General features: G+C 54.4%; 11 protein-coding genes across 11 annotated transcripts; 5 read left to right on the forward strand and 6 right to left on the reverse strand.

Moving 5' to 3' along the window:
* Positions 1-35: 35 nt before the first annotated feature.
* On the reverse strand, positions 36-2,125 carry CGGC5_v004684 (LysM domain-containing protein; the record flags this gene model as incomplete). Its single annotated transcript, XM_032022415.1, has 2 exons — positions 36-1,296; positions 1,362-2,125. The coding sequence occupies 2 exons, from the start codon at positions 2,123-2,125 to the stop codon at positions 36-38; spliced, it is 2,025 nt and encodes a 674-aa protein (XP_031880753.1).
* A 902-nt stretch (positions 2,126-3,027) lies between these two features.
* On the forward strand, positions 3,028-4,005 carry CGGC5_v004685 (uncharacterized protein; the record flags this gene model as incomplete). The annotated part of the gene is made up of 1 exon (XM_032022414.1): positions 3,028-4,005. One exon carries the CDS (start codon positions 3,028-3,030, stop codon positions 4,003-4,005), a length of 978 nt encoding a protein of 325 aa, XP_031880754.1.
* A 310-nt stretch (positions 4,006-4,315) lies between these two features.
* KTXA-2 (Killer toxin subunits alpha/beta) lies at positions 4,316-6,025 on the reverse strand (the record flags this gene model as incomplete). The annotated part of the gene is made up of 2 exons (XM_032022413.1): positions 4,316-5,720; positions 5,808-6,025. 2 exons carry the CDS (start codon positions 6,023-6,025, stop codon positions 4,316-4,318), a joined length of 1,623 nt encoding a protein of 540 aa, XP_031880755.1.
* A 1,252-nt stretch (positions 6,026-7,277) lies between these two features.
* Positions 7,278-9,278, forward strand: Lipase 1 (Lipase 1; the record flags this gene model as incomplete). Its single annotated transcript, XM_032022412.1, has 1 exon — positions 7,278-9,278. One exon carries the CDS (start codon positions 7,278-7,280, stop codon positions 9,276-9,278), a length of 2,001 nt encoding a protein of 666 aa, XP_031880632.1.
* A 657-nt stretch (positions 9,279-9,935) lies between these two features.
* On the forward strand, positions 9,936-11,099 carry ORTH2 (E3 ubiquitin-protein ligase ORTHRUS 2; the record flags this gene model as incomplete). Its single annotated transcript, XM_032022411.1, has 2 exons — positions 9,936-10,583; positions 10,647-11,099. 2 exons carry the CDS (start codon positions 9,936-9,938, stop codon positions 11,097-11,099), a joined length of 1,101 nt encoding a protein of 366 aa, XP_031880633.1.
* A 412-nt stretch (positions 11,100-11,511) lies between these two features.
* gsfR2-4 (Transcription factor gsfR2) lies at positions 11,512-12,788 on the reverse strand (the record flags this gene model as incomplete). The annotated part of the gene is made up of 3 exons (XM_032022410.1): positions 11,512-12,197; positions 12,250-12,665; positions 12,724-12,788. The coding sequence occupies 3 exons, from the start codon at positions 12,786-12,788 to the stop codon at positions 11,512-11,514; spliced, it is 1,167 nt and encodes a 388-aa protein (XP_031880634.1).
* Positions 12,789-13,668: 880 nt separating this feature from the next.
* NMRAL1-5 (NmrA-like family domain-containing protein 1) lies at positions 13,669-14,595 on the forward strand (the record flags this gene model as incomplete). The annotated part of the gene is made up of 1 exon (XM_032022409.1): positions 13,669-14,595. One exon carries the CDS (start codon positions 13,669-13,671, stop codon positions 14,593-14,595), a length of 927 nt encoding a protein of 308 aa, XP_031880756.1.
* A 115-nt stretch (positions 14,596-14,710) lies between these two features.
* On the reverse strand, positions 14,711-15,802 carry CGGC5_v004691 (uncharacterized protein; the record flags this gene model as incomplete). The annotated part of the gene is made up of 1 exon (XM_032022408.1): positions 14,711-15,802. One exon carries the CDS (start codon positions 15,800-15,802, stop codon positions 14,711-14,713), a length of 1,092 nt encoding a protein of 363 aa, XP_031880635.1.
* A 347-nt stretch (positions 15,803-16,149) lies between these two features.
* Positions 16,150-17,736, reverse strand: ITP1-2 (Itaconate transport protein; the record flags this gene model as incomplete). Its single annotated transcript, XM_032022406.1, has 1 exon — positions 16,150-17,736. One exon carries the CDS (start codon positions 17,734-17,736, stop codon positions 16,150-16,152), a length of 1,587 nt encoding a protein of 528 aa, XP_031880622.1.
* Positions 17,737-18,716: 980 nt separating this feature from the next.
* On the forward strand, positions 18,717-19,517 carry bos1 (Protein transport protein bos1; the record flags this gene model as incomplete). Its single annotated transcript, XM_032022405.1, has 2 exons — positions 18,717-18,719; positions 18,777-19,517. 2 exons carry the CDS (start codon positions 18,717-18,719, stop codon positions 19,515-19,517), a joined length of 744 nt encoding a protein of 247 aa, XP_031880621.1.
* A 144-nt stretch (positions 19,518-19,661) lies between these two features.
* On the reverse strand, positions 19,662-20,560 carry TPK3 (Thiamine pyrophosphokinase 3; the record flags this gene model as incomplete). The annotated part of the gene is made up of 3 exons (XM_032022404.1): positions 19,662-20,222; positions 20,272-20,366; positions 20,419-20,560. 3 exons carry the CDS (start codon positions 20,558-20,560, stop codon positions 19,662-19,664), a joined length of 798 nt encoding a protein of 265 aa, XP_031880702.1.
* Positions 20,561-20,981: the final 421 nt, after the last annotated feature.

A 20,981-nucleotide genomic window follows, 5' to 3' on the forward strand; every position in this document is an offset into this window, starting at 1 on the left:
AATAAAAAGCCTTAATAGTCTCTCTAGGACGCAGTTCAGGCCGGAGTAGGCACACCCGATGAGATCGTCGTCGGAGTCGACCCCGAGAGGCCGATGCAATACCACGTATCAGCCCACAGGTTGGTGCAATCGGTGCCGACCTGCGGGTTCCATGTGTAAAAGTCGCTGAGGGCGATGCCCGCATATGAAGCGATATCATAGCAGTACAGGGCAGCTGCATCGCTGCCGCGGAAGTAGAACCTGACACATCCGTCTACCATACCCGGCATGAACGGCGACGGCGTTGTCACGGCAGTGCTGGTCGTCGTCGAGGCGCCAGCAGACGATGTCGTAGACGAAGATGCAGACGCTGACGCCGAGTTTGAGGCAACCGTCGTGCTGGGTACAATGGTTTGGCCGGCCGAGATAGTAACAGTGCTGATGGGGGCGATGGTCTCCCACTCACTGGTACTGACACAAACGTAGTAGTCTACCTTCAGGCCAGCACAATCAGACCCGACGGCCGGGTTCCACGCGTGAAAGATAGTGGCGTTGACGACGCCGCTGTCCTCGATAATGGTATCACACGTGTCGGACGGCGACACAAGCCAAAATTGAGTACAGCCAGACACGACACCCGTCTGAGTCGGCATGCTCGCGGGCACAGTTGTCGTCACGGCGTTGGAGCGCGTCGTGGCCGTTCCTGGAACACCTACGCAGTAATACGTGTCCTGTTGGATGTTGGCGCATGATGACCCGACACTCGGGTTCCAGGAGATGAAGTCGGACTCGGAGAAGGTCCCGAACCATGCGGCGACGGTGGCGCAGTCGTCGTTGACCCGGGTGATATACCACTTCTCACAGGTGCTAATGGTTCCTGTTGCCGTGGGAGACGCTCCGCTCGTGACTGTGGGAGGCATAGGTACATCGCTTGCGGCCGCAAAGTTGGCAACGCAGTAGTAGTAGCCGGACCAGAGACCCAGGCAGTCACCGTTGAGGGCCGGGTTCCAGCTAAAGAATTGCTCCTCCGTGATGTAGTCGTATACATCGAGAACGGTCGTGCAAGTATCGTCTGCCTGGGCCTGGTAGTAGTTTTGGCAGCTGCTGGGGATGCCCGTCTGCTGCGGAGATGCGGTGTAGCTGGCAACAGCAGTGGCTACATAGCCAGGATAGGGTGTAGACGCCGGCGCGGTGAAGTTGGTCTGAGGCGTGTACCACTCTATCCTCGAAGAGGTTTGGGACTGGATGCCGACGCAGATGTACCAGCCTGTATACAAGCCGCTGCAATCTTGTCCAATAGTAGGATTGTACTCGAGGCTTGAAAGCAAAGAGCATTAAGTCAGTCGCAGTTTGAGTCAGACGTCTAGAAGATTCAGACTTACAGTTGCTCGAGCGTCAGTCTGTTGCTGTAGTAGTTGACAACATCCTCACACGTCTGGCCTCCCGCTACCATGTGCCATGTATTGCAGTAACTCGGTTGACCAGACAGAGTCCGCTGTGGAGGCAGGGCCGTAGCTGTGTACGGCGCCGTGAGATTGAACGAAGTGACGGGATAGCGTGTCGAGTACGGAGTCGTTGTGGTGTTCACGCTCGTCCTTGTGCTGCTTGTAATAGCGGCAGTCGAAGTGACAGTTGCCGAGGAGGCACTGCTGGTCGTGGAGCCTTGGTTTTCGTTGATGCCGACACAGTAGCTGTAGTCTGGCCAGAAGTTGGTGGCGCAGTCAGTCGATACAGCAGGATTCCACTCGAAGAACTGATCAGCCGTAACGCTGTACTCCTGCTCTATGCTGTAGCACGAGTCTCCTGATACGACGGTGTGCCAGGCATCACAGTTGCTTGCGATGCCTTCCATTGTCGGGCCCGGAGCTCCGACCCTGACGCAGTATGAGTAGTCGGGCCAGAAGTTGGTACCGCAGTCGCTAGACACGGCCGGGTTCCACGCAAGAAATTCGGCCTCTGTGATGCCGTACTGCTGCTCAATGGAATAGCATGTGTCGCCAGAGACGACGGTGTGCCAACCGCTGCAGTCCCAGGCTATTCCGTCCATTGTGGCGCCGGATGGCGATGTGTCTTGGGCGAGGGCATGCTGATAGCCCACGGCGATGGCCAAAGCGGCAGCTGCCCGAACTCTGAGGCTCGGTATCATGTTGGATGGCGTATTCATGCAGACCGTGAAGCTAAAAGAGTGAAAGCAGCCAGCCGTCGGTGAAAGAGTGAACAGAATTGAGTTGTCCGGTCGCCAGAGAACACACCAGAGAACTTTGAGTTCGGCGGGACGACACGGGTATCAGTTCGAACATCTGCAAGAGCTTCGAGGCACCATCTAGTGACAAAAGTTCTTTTCGTGAACCATGATGCCGCGTATCTCCAGATTGTGGTCCTTCGCATCCATACCGAAAGTAACATTAATCTCACGCCTCTGGCGCGTTGTAGGATTCGGAAGGACCGAATTTTCAGCAATCGGATGTGCAATATGGAACTATTGAACATCTGCATCGTGTGTGCCTGATGTGCAATTCTGCGCTTCTGCAGAGAATGTTTTGTCCCAAAGGATGAGGAATCTTACGACGGTATAGACTTGGCGACATCTCCGGCGAAGGAGCCGGGAAGGTGGGTGGGAAGCGGGGCATGTACCGGTACAAGACCGGGGCCCCCTTGACCGATAGAGCCGGCCGCTATGGAGATTACGCGGGGACGGGCGGGCTTTAAACGCGATGATGGCCCGCGATGTCCAGGCTGCAGTCAGCAGGGGTTGTGAAGAAGCAAGCAGGTGAATCTATCGGACGAACGTCTCCGAGTTGACACACAAGCTGCCGCCAGCTCACTTTACCTCTCCTGGCCTCCCCTTCGTCTGCTTTCTGTGCAGCATCTTGTCTCGACACCGTCATCACATCAGTCTCTCGTTCAAACGGCTTTTTTTCTCTCTTCACGCAAATAATGGTGCCCCTTACGCTCTTTTTATCTCTTTTCTGCCTCTTGTTTGGCAGCCATGTGCTGGCTGGAAGTTCCATCTGGCAACCGGCGCTCGTCAGCAGAAGCAATAGCTCCATGCTGGACAAACGGTACTATTATGTTACCAGAGACCAATCATTGACGTCGCAAAGGCCGTGGCCCAACCGCGTGATTCGCTACTGCTTCGCGAAGGAAACGACAGCGGCGCAAAAGAGCACGCTGAAGAAATTTCTGAAGGATGCGCGCAAAATCTGGATCTCCAAAGGACTGGACAGCAACTTCAGAATCGAGGAGGTCAACGACAACGTGTGCACATCCGAGGCCACTGAAGTCCTGACGGTGCATTACCGCGAGGGTGTCCTGGCCACCACCGTTGGGTTCCCCAGCAGCACGATCGGGGGGGTTGGCCCACAAATGTTTCTCAGCGACAGCACTGAAATCGGCATGCTGGATGTCGTTGGCAACTTTGCTCACGAACTTGGTCATGCCTGGGGACTCTATCACGAACACCAAAATCCCAAGTTCTGGGCGGGTGTTGCTGGCGCCGACGGTGGCGAAGTCTTCGGCCCCAACAACCCGGGAGGCTGGAACTGTGACAACCTCAAGGACTACTACACGGCTGCGAATGGTGGTCTTCGCCTCCAGACCGGTGGAGGCGGATTTCGAGATATTACAATCCAACAGTTGTGTAGTAATTGGCAAATTGCCAAGAATAACGGGTTCAGCGCCAGTGAATACCTGCCTATGCCAGGAGTCGGCACCCCGCACTCTAACGGCCACGGCGAGAACGACGTCGACTGGCAGTCTATCATGATCTACCCCTCGGGTGCCGGAGGCAACTCAAATGGCCAACCCACACCTGAGAGCGACAATCGAGATGCTATCTTGATGAAGCCGGACGGCAGCAGAATCCCCATCAACTTAGCGCCCAGCAGCTTGGACATCGCCGCCTTGAACACCATGTACGCCAACGTTGAAGGAACCAAACTCGACCTTCTCAATTCCTTAACCAATTTCAAGAAGGTGTACAAAACCAGCCAGTCTGGTCCCTCTGGCGGCTCGGGGTGCTTGTGATCATGGTCGGTTGCCGAATGGCATTAGTGTATTTACTTAAGCTTCGTAGATTGACTACCAATCTTTCTTTCCACGTCAATCTGTTCAGATTTTCAACACGCGAAACAAGTGTCGTTGAATCATATTCCAAGGCCTGATGGCATTCACAATCATTCATGTGATAACACAGAGGCACCTTGAGGACACGTCCATTTCGAATAGAATATTAAGTAGGGATGAACAGAATCAATTGAAGATGTCAACAGCTTTGACTGAGGGTAGACTACAGGACACAAAAAGAGCACGCCGGTTGACCTCCCAGCCCAGACGCCTAGCTACTCGCATCCGTGACGTTGCCGGAGATGTCCTCCAACGTGGTCCCGAAGCAGGCCGAGATCGCCGGAGGGTCGTCGAGTATGATGGTTGTCTCCCTGCCAGTTTCCGACAGGCTTTTGATCAGAGTGCCATCGTCAAGATCGACGGCCCAGATCATGACGCCTCCCAGACATCTTTGGTTGGCGTAGTCCACTTTCATTTTCAGTGTCTCGGTATCATCCCATGAGACCCACTGATTCGAGTCCCAGGTGACAATTTGCACGCCAGCCACGGGGTCTAAAGTCATGGTCGCGCCGTCCTCGATGATCTGCATGATTTCATGGGCAGACAAGACGCCAGCAGTCCCAGTGCAAGCTCCGCCGTTGCCACCTTCTGAGAACTCACATCCCGCGGCCATGCAGCTCGGGTCCTTCATGGTGAAAGAGCGGCCGTAGAAGCCGAGACCAAGGTTGACACGGCTCGGGTTGATATTGTTTCGCCAGAGAAGCTTGAGAGCCTCCTCAATCTCGGTTAAGTTGGTGTGAGCGTGGGCGTAAGGACCCAAAGATTCAATGGTTGAGTCCCAGACACCGTGAATGTCATAAGTCATGACGTTGAAGAAGTCGACATGGGGCTCCAAGTTGATAATGTCAAAGCCTTTAAGGTACCAGTATGACGCAGGTAGCGTCATGGACAGGCCCTTTGGCGTGCCCAGGTTATTCAAGCGGTTGCGCAGACGTGAGATGAAGTTGACAAAGTTGTCAAAGTCGGCTTCTATACCACCACGGTCTTCGGCCACAGGGTATTCCCAGTCGATGTCGACACCGTCATAGTTATAGGTGGACATGAAGGTGACCAAGCTCTCAAAGAACTCATCCTGAGCACTCTCGCTCGCGGCCAAATCCGAAAAGGTCGTCCGCCACGCGCCCGGGTCGTTCATGGCCCATCCGCCAATGGCGAGCCAGACCTGCAGCTCTGGTTGCGTCTTTTTCAGGGCAGACACAGAGCCGTACAGACTGCCCGTCGTGTCGTCCATAGGTTCCAGACGGAAGGTTTCAGGGTTGATGAGCGAGAAAGAGTAGAACAGATGGGTATAGTAGCCCTTGGGAATCTCTTCTGGGGTCATGGTGCCGCAGGATCGTTGCGAGTTCCAGCCCTCATAGTAGCCGATGGTGCGGCCATTCGAGCTGCCGGCCGCGATATCACACTGCGGCGAGGACACGATCTCGCCGCCGCAGAATCCGGGATCGGTGCCACAGAAGCCATACTCACTGCAACATACGTTCAAGGGGCAGGCTGTGGCGTTGGACCACTCGATGCCCCAGCCCGGATCGCACTCAGACTTGTAGTGGCACGTCGATGTGCACCCGTCGCCGCAAAAGTCCGGGCCCAGGCCGCATACTCCATTTCCCTCCTCATCTCTGCCGTCTTGCGTGTCAGTCCAGATCCTTGACGGACAAAGGAGATTGGATGCTCGCTCAGCGAGAGGGAGTTGATAGTTGACTTACAAGGGCCCGCAGCAGCCAATATCGCAGCCTTTGGTGGCGGTGCATACGTAGTCATCGTCACCTTCATCCTGTCTTTTGGCTAATTTTCCAGTTCTATGGAAACGCACTTGTCTGGCCATGGCAGCCGTATGATTTCTGTCAATGATGGCTTGGGCGATACCTGGAGCCAAGACCAAGCACGCCAGGGCGAGGCGTCGAAGGGAGCAACTCAAAGCCATGGTTGACGAAGTAGGACAAAAGAGTGGCAATCGCTTTCTTCGTTTTCAGGAGAGAAGAGAAGGACGTAGATGGCGGAATCTGGCTGAAACGAAGAGAGAGAGAAACGGGGAAAAGGGGTTCTCGCCGGTGCTCTCAACTGGGGCAACGACTAAGATCATTTCATTGAATGCATCAGAAAGTGTTCTTGTCGCCAGAAACTGCCAGGTATCCATCAAACGTCCCTATCTTTGTCGTGGGCTGTTGGTGATTCGAGGGGCGGTGGTCATGCTCGTGGCTTGTAGGATCCTACCCCTGCTCGACACTTGAATGCGAGCTTGTATCGGTACTGTTGCCCATAACCTTGGTCGACGGACCTGCATATTAAGAATCCCCCACAGAAGCTTATCTGAAGTAAGCGCTAAGGCTCGTTTTGGGATTTCCACCGCAGTTGTGGTGAACCCTTACAAAAGACCCTTTTGTTAACGTGGTTTGATGGCCGAATTGGCACACGTATCCTGGGGGCATGCTTTTGATCCCGGCTAGACACCACGTGGGTGCGCGCAGCGCAATCCTATGATCGGTGCCTGACTACGGATAAAATTAAGCATTGTGGCTTCCCCGTCAGCCCTAGCTTCCTTCGGCAATGCGTAAACGACAAGATGGAGGTAAACCGATGCCATGATGATTTGCCGGCGACCGGGGTGCGGCCCGAAGTGCTCTCCACGGCTCGAGCGGCCAACGAGCAGGCGGCGCATTCTTCAACGCCAAGAACATCACACGTAACGGCAGTCGACATAATGTGGCCGTTGTTGCATTAGGCAGCCAGATAGCCATGAGTTCGAATGATTGTGGTGGCAAAGCGCCGAGATGAACTATCACACAGATCCTGGCTTTGGGATCCTTTGGGAGGAGGGATACCAAAGTCCCAACCCACGACCGCCGACCCGCCCCCGACGTTCCGGTCGGAATATCACCGGCATCAGGTCTGGATAACATTGCTTGGACTGATACTGTGAATGTGAAGTTGGTTTTCCATTTCCCGTACCTATCCCTCTCGCAGCCTGCCGTAGCTCAAGTTTGGGAGTTCACTTCGATAGCCGTCCTCGCGCCCTCGCGCGACTCCCGTCCTTTAGGCATTCTGTTTCTGAGATCACCTTTGACTCTATCTCACTCTTTTCAAACATCGTTTTACTAGTTCCAAGCCCTGACTGCAGAGACACCCGCTCACTGTTGCTCTGCCTTCTTGCTTGTACGTGCTTCTTTACTACAGCCATGCGGATCGCGCTCCTCTTGGCTGCCCATGCTTTCGGGCTAGCTCTGGTGGAGGCTTATGTTGTGCCCTTCTCTCAAGCCAGCAACGTATCAACATCTTTCCTCGCTCCAAAGAGACAGAAGAAACGTAGCCTTAGCAAGCGCGATGACAACCCCAGCGACTATGGCTGGATCAAGCGCTGGGCCGCCGTAGGCGATAGTTACACGGCGGGCATAGGTTCAGGCAAGCCTCTCGGCAACCCCATCTTAGACGACCCGGAGAACACCAATTGGTACTGCTCCCGCTACGACACAGCCTGGCCGATGATCGTCAATGACGCCCTAGGCCCCAGCGTCGAGAACTTCCAATTCGTGGGATGCAGCGGCGACAGAACGGGCGGCATCTACAACCAGATCAAAGCTCTCGAAGGCGATCTGGACTTGGTCATGTTGACAGCCGGAGGCAACGACCTTTGCCTCGCCAAGCTGATCGAGAAGTGCGTCTTGGTGCCCAGCGGCGACTCTTCTTGCGACAGCGTCATCGCGATCGCCCAATCAAACATGGAGTCCATCCTCAAAGGCAACATGAAGCAGTTGATGGCGGCTCTGGATGAGAAGATGAACGACGACGGCGTCGTCATCTACAATGGCTACGCTCAATTCTTCAACACCGAGACGGAAGACTGCCAAAACCAGCCCTGGGCGTATGCCACGCTCTGGCCGGGCAATTCGGGCCTGACCATTGAGCGCCGCAACACCTTTAACGACTTTGTGGTTCAGATCAACAATATCATCAGGACTGTCGTTGAAGAGACCTCCAGCAATTCTGACTATAAGTGGAAGATCGGCTTCTCAAACTGGGACCCGTGGGTGTACGACGGTGTTCAGGGCCAGATGTGCGATCCGGACGGATCAGGCGATTACCCCGACCCTGAGCAGCCCGACCTACAATTCTTCAAGCCCGACACCAGCGTCAGCGACGACGACGTAGACCTCAAACGCAGGTGGGAAGAGTATGGGCCTCTGGCCGAGACCAGGCGGGCTGCCCTAGCTGAAGTCGCCCGTCGCAACCTTGAAACTGAACTATACAACTCACTTCTATTCAACTCGGCCAACCCTGGCGCTGAGGTCAAGCACAAACTGGACCGCCGAAACCCCTCACCTCCTGGATGCCCCGGAGACACGGACGACGAGATCCAGCCCCCGTCCATCGGACTGCCGGACTGGGTCGGCAAGAACTTCCACCCCAATGAGCTGGGTCACTACACCATCGCTTCCTTCGCTTTACAGACTCTCGTGGACACGCGTGCTGCCGTTCTGGACATTGAAGCCCCCTCATGCGAGGCGCAGGACAAGTTCACATGCTGGCAACATAATGGAGACGGGTCCAAGGCCTACGCATCAGGCGACCGACTCAACGAGGACTACAAGGACTTCTGTGATAGTGTGACTCGTCCCACAGGCCAGTCTGGGTGGAGCTACGCGAAGACATACCACAAGGGCACGCCTGACGAGACCGGCTTTCTGCTCTCCATCGCCGAGGGGAGCACCAACTACGACAAGCAGGAGTGTCTTGACAAGATGTGGGCCGTCATCAACAACTGCGACGGCAACGACCCGGAAAACCCTATGAACTGGAAGTTCGGCGGCGAGTACGTCCACGGCGACTACACATACCAGGTCAACCCCCAGAAAGACAACCGCCACTGGCCGGTCCCCAAGGAGGCCGGCGGCGACTGCAAGGGCTGGTACCATGGCTATTGGAGCAGCTATGTCATGCACGGCTACGGCTGGGCAAGCCATGATTTCGGTCAGAAGACGCTGATGAAGGAGGCCAAGGACTGCATCGGTGGTGGCCTGTCGATGTGGAGGTTTGAATATTTCGACGAGCCGGACGATGACGGCAATGAGTGGAAGGCCGACTTTAACACTCCTATCTGGGTCAGAGCGCGATGCTTTGGCAATAATAAAGCTCAATTCGCCGCTGGGGGGTTCACACATGGTTGTGGTGGAAATGACTAAGATGAAGTGCGATTTTATTGTGTAATTACACCCGAATAGTGTGGTGTTGTCTTGACGACTTCAACGGCAATGCATACCTGGTTGAACGATTAATATCTCACATCATAATAAACTGAACTGTGCCTTATAACTTCAGTCTTCCCAAGAAGCATAATCGCCTTTGTGCATGTAACTGCTTCGTCCCCGAGTCCACCCTGAGTCCACCTCGCGTTCGCCGGTGCTTTGGACCCACACCTCCGCTCCGGGTCCGAGTGTTCACTGTATCACAGCCCCGACGACATAATCAGACCTCTCTTTTTGTGCCTCAAAACAATAGCCTAAAGCGGTTGAGCTCTAGTTGGTGCCTCGAGGCCTGGTCTCTGCCCTCGCCGCCTTTGGAAATTCCTTCCCTCCTGAACTTTCTTTCAGGTTTCTCTCCTGCTTCACAGTTATCACCACCTCACACAAACTCCAACTTTTGTGAGTTGGTCAACAAGCACTTCCGACTTGAGGGAAAACATTTCTTTCATCACAACCAATCGGCTACAGTCTAGTGAGTACATATCTACGTTTCTTTCTGCCTCCAAAGAACTTTACTGACAAGGGGGATAGAACAGCGATTGACGACGCTTCAGCAACGCCCCGAAGACCCTCGAAGCAACAGTCTGAGATCCAAAAATGGCCTCATCTGCCTCGAAGCTTATCGGCGGTACCTGCGCTGGTGATGGTACCTCTGGCGGCCCCAAGGTTCCCGGTCCCGGCGAAAAGAACGAGCTGTCCACCTACCTGTTCAAACTCAAGAACACCATCGCCCGCATCGGCATGATGTCCCGAATCAACAAGTCCACTGACAATCCTTCCTTCATCCTGCTCAAGAGGGAGATCTACGACTTCTTCAACTACTTGGAGGATTGCCAGGATTACTACGAAATGAGCATCACCGCCGACCAGGCTAAGCGCCATGGAGACTTCGCCGCCCGCCTCCTCTCCATTTCCGACGGAGAGCCCCCCGAGAAGCAGCGTCTCTTCACCGCCGGTGACCAGTCTCGTGCTCTCAGTCTCCGTCAGTGGATCGATGATAGCGTTCGTGCTAAAAGAATCGTCGATGAGAAGACCGTCAATGAGGAGACCCACGATGAGATTCCCAAAACCACTTCCGTCATCACCTTCACTGACAACATTCCACGTCCCCCCGCCAACCATCCTATCTGGGGAGTTGACGGTATCATGCATGGCCTGACCATCATTGGCATTAATATCCGCTTCAATCCGGACTACAAGCACTCGCGTCGCCAATGCAAGGAGTACGGACACAACGGTCTCAAGGTCGGGGCCTAGTATCCCCGCCAGCTTTCTGCTGTGTTCCATGGCGCCCATGGACAATCCCAGGCCGGCATCCACGGCAATATCACCCGCGGCGCCTACAGTATTGTGATCTCGCCAACCTCGGACTCTACGGACATTGACAATGGCGACGTCGTCTGGTATTCCGGCTCGGGCTCCGAAAAGCACCAAGATGTTGAGAAGGTTCCCGACCGAACTATGGGCACCAAGGCCCTTGTCGCCAGTCTTGCTACTGGAAACATGGTCCGAGTCATCCGCGCTGCCGCCGGAAAGGGCAAGCAAATGCTCTTCAAGTATGCCCCCAAGGTCGGCTTTCGCTACGATGGCCTCTACCAAGTTAAGCTCGTTACTACCTCGGTCAATAAGCATGGAGGTCGTATCGAGCAATTCAAGCTCGTTCGGTGCGAGGATCAGGATCAGCCCGGCCTGGATGAACTCCGATGTATTCCCAGCCCCGGCCAGCAAGATGCCCACGCGAAGATCTTTGAGAAGTGGTGAGCGAGGGACATCGAGGGTTCGGTTTGCATACCACCGACAGAAGATCTTGGGAAAGATTGATTGGCCTTTTGATTTTGGTCGTTGAGTATGCGTGACAAACACAAAGTGCTCAGGAAAGCCCAGGGAGAGGCAATCAGCTAGCTTTACGAGAAGAACGAGACTTGCATTCCATCTTCCTTTCCATTTGATGTAAACGGCTGTCCTCGACTGCTGTGTAAGTCTCCGTGGGCTTGCTGGATCACCTGCCCTTGCCCAAGCCTCCCTGCCGAGTGGCATTCAATTACATATGGTAAAGGTGGGTGTTTCTTGAGGGACTACGTACCTCAAGTGGCGCCAGCATAAGAACAGGATATAGTCTACTTTGCTTTCCCAAATTCAAGATTTCGTGGAGGTTAACTCAAATGCATTTCTATCATAGTGTGCCGCCTCGATTATAGAACCACAGCCTCGTATCATCTATGCCGAGAGCTCCTACCATTAGCATCCTGCCAAACAAGTCAACATCATCCGCGGAAGCATCCCTCAACGCCTCATTGAAGGACTGTTGATTAATCACAAAGTGCTTCTTCTCTCTCCAAGCAATGGCAAAGTCGACAACATTCGGGGCGCCCCAGAGGTGAGCCGACATGGTCCATGACTGGCAGAAGATATACCTGTCCGAACACCCATTGGGCGGCTCTCGTCCTATCAGCATCTGGTGTGTGATGAGAAAGAAGCACGTGAAGAAGATGGTGCGACGAGCTGACTCTTGCCAGATCCATTCTTGCCAGAACTCCTTGGTGGGACAGAATGACTGGTCCTCTGCTGGACCTGTCGTTGGTTGAGATGACTCCCATTTGACGAAAGGCAGCAGAGCGAGCATCGCGGGCTCGAGGGCCGTGAGGCTTTGTTGGGCTGAAGCCCGCATGGGAATGTCGCCATCGAAGATGCGGATGATTTGGTAAAGGAGTATAGCATGCAGGCGCGCGAGGGCTTCAAGCCTGCCTTTGGGCGGCGGAGCGGCGAGGACCTCATGCGCCCTGGCTTGAATAGTACGCAGGATCATGGCGGCGTTGTATTGGTTCTTCGCAGCATATAAAGCACAGCACGCTTGTGCATCTGGCGAGAATATTGTTAGTAATGCTCCATGACCACCCGCGAAGTGACATACCTTGCATCTCCCTGGGCATGTAAGCTCTGTACAAGTGGGGATGTGACCATGGGGTCTGGTTTTCAGACACCATAGATGAAGGCACTTTCTTGATGACGTCGAGAGCATACTGGATTCTGCTTGCTATCATCTCCTCCAGAGAGGTTTGCGGGTGGTGGCGAGAGGGCACCAACATTTGGTCGGGCTTGGGTGTAAGTGCCACCGGCAGGGATAATGCTCCATCCAAGAGAGCATCGGTATTGATCAAATCCTCGAACCCAACATCGAAGTTGACATCTTCCAAGTCCTCTAGATCCAGCGGAAGAAGGTCTGGGCCCTGTGACCACGACACAAGAGAATTATCCGTACAAGCGTCCAGAGTGGCGGGAACAGGGGTCGCAGCGGCGGGAGTCGGGTCGCTTTCCGGCAGAGGTGATCTAAAGCTCTGCGGAGTATGGTGTGCTGCCGATGACTTCGATCTGGCGGAAGGCGGACTTGGATACACGCAGTCGATTTTCCGCCGTGAACACCGCAAGCATGAGGGTTGGCCGTGGTCGCATCGTCGCTTGGCTTTTGTGCAAGCTACACATGTTTTCCGCCGCGGAGGCGGGTTGGCCCGCTCGAAGAATGAGTTTGACATTTGACAGTCTGATATGCGGAGATTTCTCGTCTGATATGTCGAAACCTTGAATGAATTAGATTCGCGATGTCAGTGTGAAGGGTAAACGGTTGAGATGGAGCGGAATGCGGGCAGCGATGCTGCAGGCAGGGAGATGGAGTGCTTCAGGGGATTTGCAGCGCTGAAGAAGCGCTAAGCAGGTCATCTTTGTGCTGTTTGTCCGCTCGGGCTGACTTAGTCATCTGGCGGGATTCCGCCATCATTTTCCACCACCAAGACTTTCATCCTTCACCCTTCGACCGACTTCCTTGTCACCCCGCACCAACTTCTTCCCGGCAAAATCTACACCGTTAAGTATAGTATTAGAAGTAGTACGTGATAATGACAATGGCGGCGGCGGCGATAACGGTAGTGACGACCACTAATGACGACGATGATGGACGAAGAAGTCAACGACAATAACAGTAGCAATAACAACCATAGCAGCAAAGTAAATCATAGCTCCGCAGGTAGATTAGTCGCTCTAGCACAGGAAAAACAGGCAGTCTCCTACAATATGTTCTCCGCGGCGCGGCTCCGCGGATCATCCTGTCGGTCGCCCTTCTTGGCCGGCAACATAAGTCCCTTCGGCGCAAAGCCGCCAAGGGTATGTAAGCTGGATATCGACCACGTGAGATGACAAGAACTAATCGCTAAAACGTAGTATATAGGACTTTGGTAAATACTACGATGACGGAAACAGATCGTCCAGTTTCATCAAAGCTACCTGAGCATCCGAGAGTCACACTCAATCTACGTCCACGTCGATAGACACTATCATCATGTCTCAACAAACCATCTTCGTCAGCGGTGCAACAGGAACAGTCGGTGGCGCAGTTGCTCATAACCTCCTCAAAGCCAACATTGCCGTCCATGCCCTGGTTCGTGATCCCGATTCGCCAGCCGCCAGAGCCCTCGCAGATCTCGGCGCACGTCTCACCCAAGGCGGCTACGACGATGATGTGCCCCTCAAGGAGGCGATGAAGAACGTTACCGGCGCCTTTCTCAACCTGACGCCCGACTTCATCGACCACACCTGGGAGCTCCGCACCGCGAAGCGAATCATGGCAGCTGCCAAAGAGGCCGGCGCCGTCCACTTCATCTACAGCAGTGGCTTCGCCGTCCAGGCACCCGAGAGGCTGGAGCACTGTACCCCAGACAGCTTTGTTTCCATGGTCCTCCATTCAAAGCAGTCCATCGAGAAGGCTGTCCGAGAGGCTGGCTTTGAGTACTGGACCGTCTTGCGGCCGGGAAGCTTTTCGTCAAACTACCTACTTCCTCAGGTTGCCCCCTTTCCGGATCTGGTCAACAAGGGAAGATTCGCGAATGCTTTCAAACCGACCTCCAAGATACCGACTCTGGACCCCTATGACATTGGGAGGTTTGCTCTGGCAGCTTATCGCGATCCTACGAGATTCAATCGCCAGGAAATTCCCCTGTCATCGGAGATGCTGACGGTGGATGAGATCATGGCGAAGCTGTCCAAGACCAGTGGAAAGGACATACGGGCGGTCTTCTTGACGGAAGAGGAGATCGACTCCCAGAAGGCTGGGAATCCTTTCATTGCTGGGCAGCTGGCCGCTCGCGACATGGACCAGTTCGCGGATGAGGAGAACACTCGAAGTTGGGGTATTACTATGAGTACTTTTGATGAGTTCCTTGAGCGGGAGAGAGAAAGAGTCCTACAGACCTATGCCCAGCTTGCCTGAGCTTAGGTTGTCATTCAAGTCTCAAAGAAAGCGGATCTCATGGATCGAAGGACAGAATAGTGCCAGATGAACCTTTGCAAGAACTTCGTTCAGACTTTGGTGACAATAAACGATATTAGGGATACATCTCCAGAATCTTCCCCTTGTCTCCGTGCTTTTCGCCCCATTTCGCGGTACCTTCGGCCAATGCCTCTACCAGCGCGGAGTCATACTGCTTCCCATTCTCTGCCCAACCGACCTTGACAGTTCTCCAAGTCAACCAGTCCTCCGCCAGAACGCCCTCCGGAGCCCGAAACAGCCCCACGGCAACGTTGAAGAGTCTGTCGCCATCGATCAGAGCGCGTTCTGGTCCGCTGTAGAAGGCCAGTACCGAGGCGCCACAGACTCCGCAAAAGGAACGAGACACCTTCTCCGTCGAGTGGAACATCTTCGAGGTCCCGAGTGTAAGGTCCTTTGGGATCTGGGGCGTGATGCACGATTGGGGTACGAACGCCCAGCCGGTGATGTGGGCGCCTGTCTGAAGCCTGCAGTCACCGCAAGTGTCTGTTCCGGCCATCCATTTGTTCGGTTCCGTGGGCGAGATCCAGTCCTTGTACGATTCGACGCCGGCTGATGGTCTTGAGATTGTGAAAGACACACCTCCGCAGTGGCATTGAGCTCGAAGCACTTCCTTGCCGTCGTCTCCAACTTCAGGTCTGCGAAGTTTGAGCTTCGTATCTGGCTTCGGGTTCCAGACTTTCAACTCCTTGCCAGCGATACTTGGGAGCCAGTCGTAGAGCCCCCCTCCCAGCGCCGAGTGCGTGTTGACATGCTGCCTAATATCCCATACCGAGGGCACATCGTCCTTGTTGGCATCGAAGATGGATGCAGAAATAACCCAGTCGTCGTCTTCAATACCCTGGTCTCCGATGTGACAGCTGCAGGTGCTGCAAAAGTAGCGCGTGCTTGATGCAGTGGCGTGGCTGTAGGCGGTCAAGGCCGAGAGCGAGGACGGTGAGATGAATGACGGGGCGACGCCGGATGGGAGTGGTGCATGGAAAATGCAAAGTGTGCCGTGGGTGTAGCGGCAGATGCTGCAGTGGCATAAATGGACTTTGAGCGGGAGGGAAGAGGTCAGGACGGTGATTGTGAAGTGGACGGCTTTGCAGTAGCACTGGGCTATGAGCATCTTGCTCCCGTCTGGGTGAGTGTCTTGATCTTTCTCCATGGTGTATGTGAGATGACTGGAAAACTCGTAAGTGGAAGTCAGATGGGAAGTCGATTTTGGGATGAGTTGAATTTGAAGATGAAGGACGCGGTGGGCTGAGGGGAGGTTGGCCGTGGCGCGCTGACTGCCAAGTTCTCGTTTCAACCCCGCGATTCTGGTGTCAACGGCAGGGCGTACAGGCAGCAGCGAGATGTAGAAGCAGTCACTCAAACACAGGCCCCAGGAAAATCATGCTACGGGGCGGGGTTGAAAATTCGGCGAGATCTTAGATTGGTCAAATTTCTATATAAATGTCTCGGGTATCATGCTACGTATCATAAATGCAAACAGTGGTGGTATCACAATTCTCAAGCAGTGCCTTTCTTCTGGAGCTCCTTCTCCTTCGCCGCTTTGCGCCATTTGACTCCCCAGTACATGACGGCTAGCAATGACGGGCTAAACACGATGTAAAGGAGAGCCAGGAGCGTGAAAGCCCAGCCAACTCCCATTCCGTTGATCATGGGCAAGATGGCCGCGGTCGCAGCGGCTCCCAGCAGGCACCTGGTGAAGTTGTTTGCCGCTGTAGCTGTGCCTGCTTTGCCTGGGTGAATGTCGACGATGAGAGTGTTGGTGGTGTTGTTAAAGCCGATCATTCCGACTCCAAAGAGGAAGAGGAGTACGCAGGGAACCGCCACCGGTGCACCAACCTGGAGAACCCATCCCCAAATCAAGAGCAGAATCGAGCTGAAGAACAGCAAAGGCAGGCCTATCTCGAGGCGGGCCTTCTCGATGGGAAAATCAGACAGGTCCTGCTGGCGAGACTTATCGTACGGGATGCCCAGGCGCCTGCAGTGCCGACGGTAGTTCCAGTTAATAAGGGGTCCAACGACGAACCCCGCGACAACAGACCCTCCAGCCAAGGGCAGGTACATGAGCCCAACTTTCAAGCTGTCAAAGCCGTACAGCTGCGCGAATTGGGTTGGCATCGAAGCGGCGATGGCATAGAAACCGGCGAAAACGATGGCGCTGAAGCCCAAAAGAAGGCCCATTTCCTTGTGAAAGAGAAGCATGAGGGAGGCGAAAGGGTTGATCTTGAACGAAAGGGATGGTCTTGCGGTGTTCGATGTTCCTCCAGTTGTCGTTCTAGTCATTTCGTCGCCATGAGTCCTCTTAGATTTGAAGTAGTCCTTCAATAGCTGGTAGCCGGTGCGGTACAGTCGCGGGGGTCGAACGGAGCCGTCGTCCACAATTCTTCGACAGGTTTCTGGGAAGAAGAGTAGCAGGGCAATGAAGAATACGCCGGAGAGGATGGCCAGAAACCAGAATATGGCCCGCCAACCCAGGAACTGGGTCAGGATACCACCGAGGACTGGGCCAAGCGCAGGCGCAAGAACGATTGGAACAACGGTTATTCCAATGTACTGGCCCCTCTCTGCGCTTGTCACGACGTCGGCAACGACGGCGGAGGCGAGTGCAACTGTGCTACTCGAGCCGGCCGACTGTAAACACCGGACGACGAGCAGAGAGGCGTAGTTCTGTGACAAGGCGAGGCCGATATTGGCGGCGATGTAAACGACGAAGCAGATGACATAGGCTGGTCGTCTGCCACTGTTGTCGGCTAGCGAACCGATGAACATGGGTACAATACCCTGAAAGATCATGTAGGTCGTAAGGGTGAGGTTCATGTCGGAGTCAGAGACGTTGAAATCCTCGGCCAGAACCGTGAGGGCGGGCAGGTATATCTGGGCGGTGAAAGGAGAGAAGAAGGCGGCCAAACAGGCACCTAGCACGATGAAACGTTTCTCCCATGTCGTGTAAATGGAGTATTGTGGAGGTTGCTCTGGTTGCTCTGAAGGCGGTGCTGCTGTAGCCTCGACATCTTCCAGATCCGACTTTGTCGAACCGGTGGGCGGTACTGACTTCTCGGAAGGTATAGGACTTGAAGGTCTAGACATCGTGAGTGGGCTGATGGTGGTATCGCTTCTTCTGTATGCCAAGGGAATGGACCTTGGAGAGCGGGACGAAGTCCAATTATAGTCGCATCTTTGTCCGGCAATAGGACTTTAGGAGATTATGGAAAAAAATGGCATTTGAGGCTAAGAACCTCGCTAAACAGCGACGGCGATGAGATAATGGATCATCGCCTCTCATGGCCTATTATCGGTCAGTAGGGCGGCATCACTATCGAGCGACGCTGCATGTCGGTGCCGAGTCGGCGACCGCCTGCGGAATCCTGTGGCCATAATGGAGACGGTATTCTCCACGGCGGTATCACGTTGGCGGGCCATTCTGGGATCAAGCGTCTGGTTCCTGAATGCGCCGGTGCTTGCTTTCTTTTGTACCGGGCGAGGCTGGTGGTAAGTCCGATTTCGTCAAACTGTGATCAAGATGCAATCATGAAGAGTCACCGGTGCTCGTGAAGCTACTAGCGGTCCGCCGTCGGCGAATATGTGAGAGCACTTCGGTCGAAATGCTGGTTCGCAGCGCATTCCATGTAAGCACGCATGATGCAAGTCGAAAAGAACTGACCACAGGTGCTAGAAAGAGCAAAAGGACAAACGGATGTCGATATAGGAACCGTCAGTATGTACGATGCTGGAAATAAGGTATCAAAGGTAAGGACCCTCGCCGTCGCGATTGCCTTCCGGGAAGGACCGTGCATCCCGCATCGTGTATGTACTGTTTTCACACGGCTTGTCGCACTGGGCTGCCCCTTCTTCCGAATTGGAAGGCGGTGACGTGTTTTCCTGGGCGACTCCCTTGCCCGAGAAGCCACTTGTTGTAAGTAGATTTAGCTCCAGCTTGTCGTCGGCAAGGCAAAGGGGAGCTGCGCATTCGAACACCTTTCTCTCCAACTACAAGTCTAGTCCTTGATCTTTCTTCGATTTTTGCAGAAGCTCGCCCAGAAAAGTCGCCTCGCGCAGACTGAAACAGTATGGTTAGTCGGGACTCTAAGCACCTGTTTTGCGCCTGCACTGCTAACTGTTAGCTGCAGAACGTCCAGTACAACTCGGCCCTGCGCCAAAGCAAGGCCATCCGCAAAGATCTCGAGAAGCTCTCCGACTCCGCAGCCCAAGCCGTCGCCCTGACCCCATCTGAGATCGGCAACGTCTCTGCATCCCTCGCCTCCTTCTCCAAGACCATCGACGAGTACAACCAGCTTGCGCGCCAGGAGCTCGTCCCCAAGAAGCAAGAAGAGGCCTTCGAGCGTGTCAAGCGGTTTCGCGACGACCTGGCCGACTTCCGATCCCAAGTCGACGACCTCAAAAAGGCGCGCGAAGATGCCGTCCACAGCAACAACCGAGGCGAGTTACTGGGCCGTCGAGCCTATGTCACTTCGACACCAGAGAACCCCTACGCCAACGTCAACAAGTCGTCCTCGTTCCACAGCAGAGGCGCTTCAACAGGAGGCCAGACCGGTGGTTTGAGTATGGGTGGAAACGATGTCACGAGAGAGCAGCACGCGCTGCGGGAGCAAAACTTCTTTGCGCAAACGAATTCAGCATTGGACGAGTACATTGCTCGCGGCCAGGCTGTCCTCGGCGACCTTGGAACACAGCGCGAGATGCTCAAGAACACCCAAAAGAGGCTATACTCAGTCGGCAATACGCTGGGCATCTCCGGTGACACTATCCGCATGATCGAGCGCCGTGCGAAGGAGGACAAGTGGATTTTCTGGGCTGGCGTCATCGTCTTCTTCCTCTTCTGCTGGCTGGTCCTACACTTCCTGCGATAATTCGTTTGTTTCTTCATTACGTGGCGTTGGGGGCGGCAATCAAAAGTCTGCGACATCTCAGGGCATTTAGGGGGGCATGGCGTCTGGTGTCGGTGGCCGAGTATTCAGAAACACCGTGTACAGCAAGCGACAGTCGACGTTGGTTTATTCTATTCCCGCGAGGGCAATCGTGAAAAGCACAGTCTCTGTTGTCCCGATCTTGACCACCTTCGTCTCGGGTAGCACATGGTTGCTGGTGCTCATATGGCCTCCAAACTTGGTTTCCCAGTCCACAACATCCCACTCGAGCCCCTCGGTGGTGATGTAGCTCGTTCCTCCAATGGGAATGATGCCGACATGTTTTCCAAAGACGTCCTCGCCGCCCTCCCGCACTTTAATGCTGTGGATTCCTGGCTTCAGCAGGAAGGTCAAGCTCTGGCCGGACACCAAGTACATCTTGCCCTCATCATACCCTGGTCCTGGCTGCGAGAGATATAGCTGGTGTACCTGACTGAGGCCCTGGTCCACTCGGCCGCCGAGACCTCCAAGGGCAACAATGTCGACGTTGGGGTGTTGTGATCTGATCCAACGAATAGACTTGCCGAAGTCTGTCGAAATCTGGTCGGGCATATGCACGATCTGGGTGGGCTTTTCCAAATTGGTGTAGAAGTCTTTGGCCACAGGATCTAACGAGTCCAAGTCTCCGATAATGGCGTCAAGATTGGCCTGCAGCGATTAGAACGGCTCACGTCGGCATTCAGAGGTTCAAACGAACATAAGGAGTGGTCTGCGACTGCGACTGCGACTGTGTCGCTTTGCTCAGATCAAGAAGTCGATTCGCGCCACCATCCGCAGCAACTCTTACGATGGCTGCGAAAGGCGTCAGTATTCCGCATGAAGAATATCAGATATCAAATCGTACCATTCTGCCACAGCAAATCAAGTACCGGGGTCTGCTTCAGTGGCTGGTTGAGAACAATGAGAGCAAATGCAGCAGGCTCGGCATCGGGCTGCCTGTCTCGCAGAAATGCAATGGGGCGCCACTCGAAGCTCGGCGATGACATCTTGTGAAGTTACTCGTCTACCCCGCCAAACGACAGCAAGTCGAGCTTCTATGTACAAATATTCCACCTGCACAGGTAGCCAAAATAGTCCGAAAAGAAAGTCAGTCAGAACCAAGCATCACAGGTGACCCAGAACAATTTGAATGAAGAATAAAAATGTTCCCCTCAGCTGTATCACCAACGTCTACAAGGGGTTATCTTTTGACAGACAGCTGCCTGCGGGATATGTAGATGTCATGTGCAGAGCACCAAAAAAGGAATCAACTGCATAAGTGACCCAACCGACTTGATGACCAGTAGGAATGCTTGAATGACCCCAATTTTTCCTCTGATTTCTTTTTTTCCTGCTGGGCCGTCCGATCGGCCGAAGCCAGCCAGGTGCAAGGGTGCAGATTGCGCCGCGTAAACCCCGGCAGAACCC

This window comes from Colletotrichum fructicola (assembly GCF_000319635.2).
Source record: "Colletotrichum fructicola Nara gc5 chromosome Unknown KSG_Nara_v1_contig02, whole genome shotgun sequence".
Taxonomy (NCBI): Eukaryota; Fungi; Ascomycota; class Sordariomycetes; order Glomerellales; family Glomerellaceae; genus Colletotrichum; species Colletotrichum fructicola.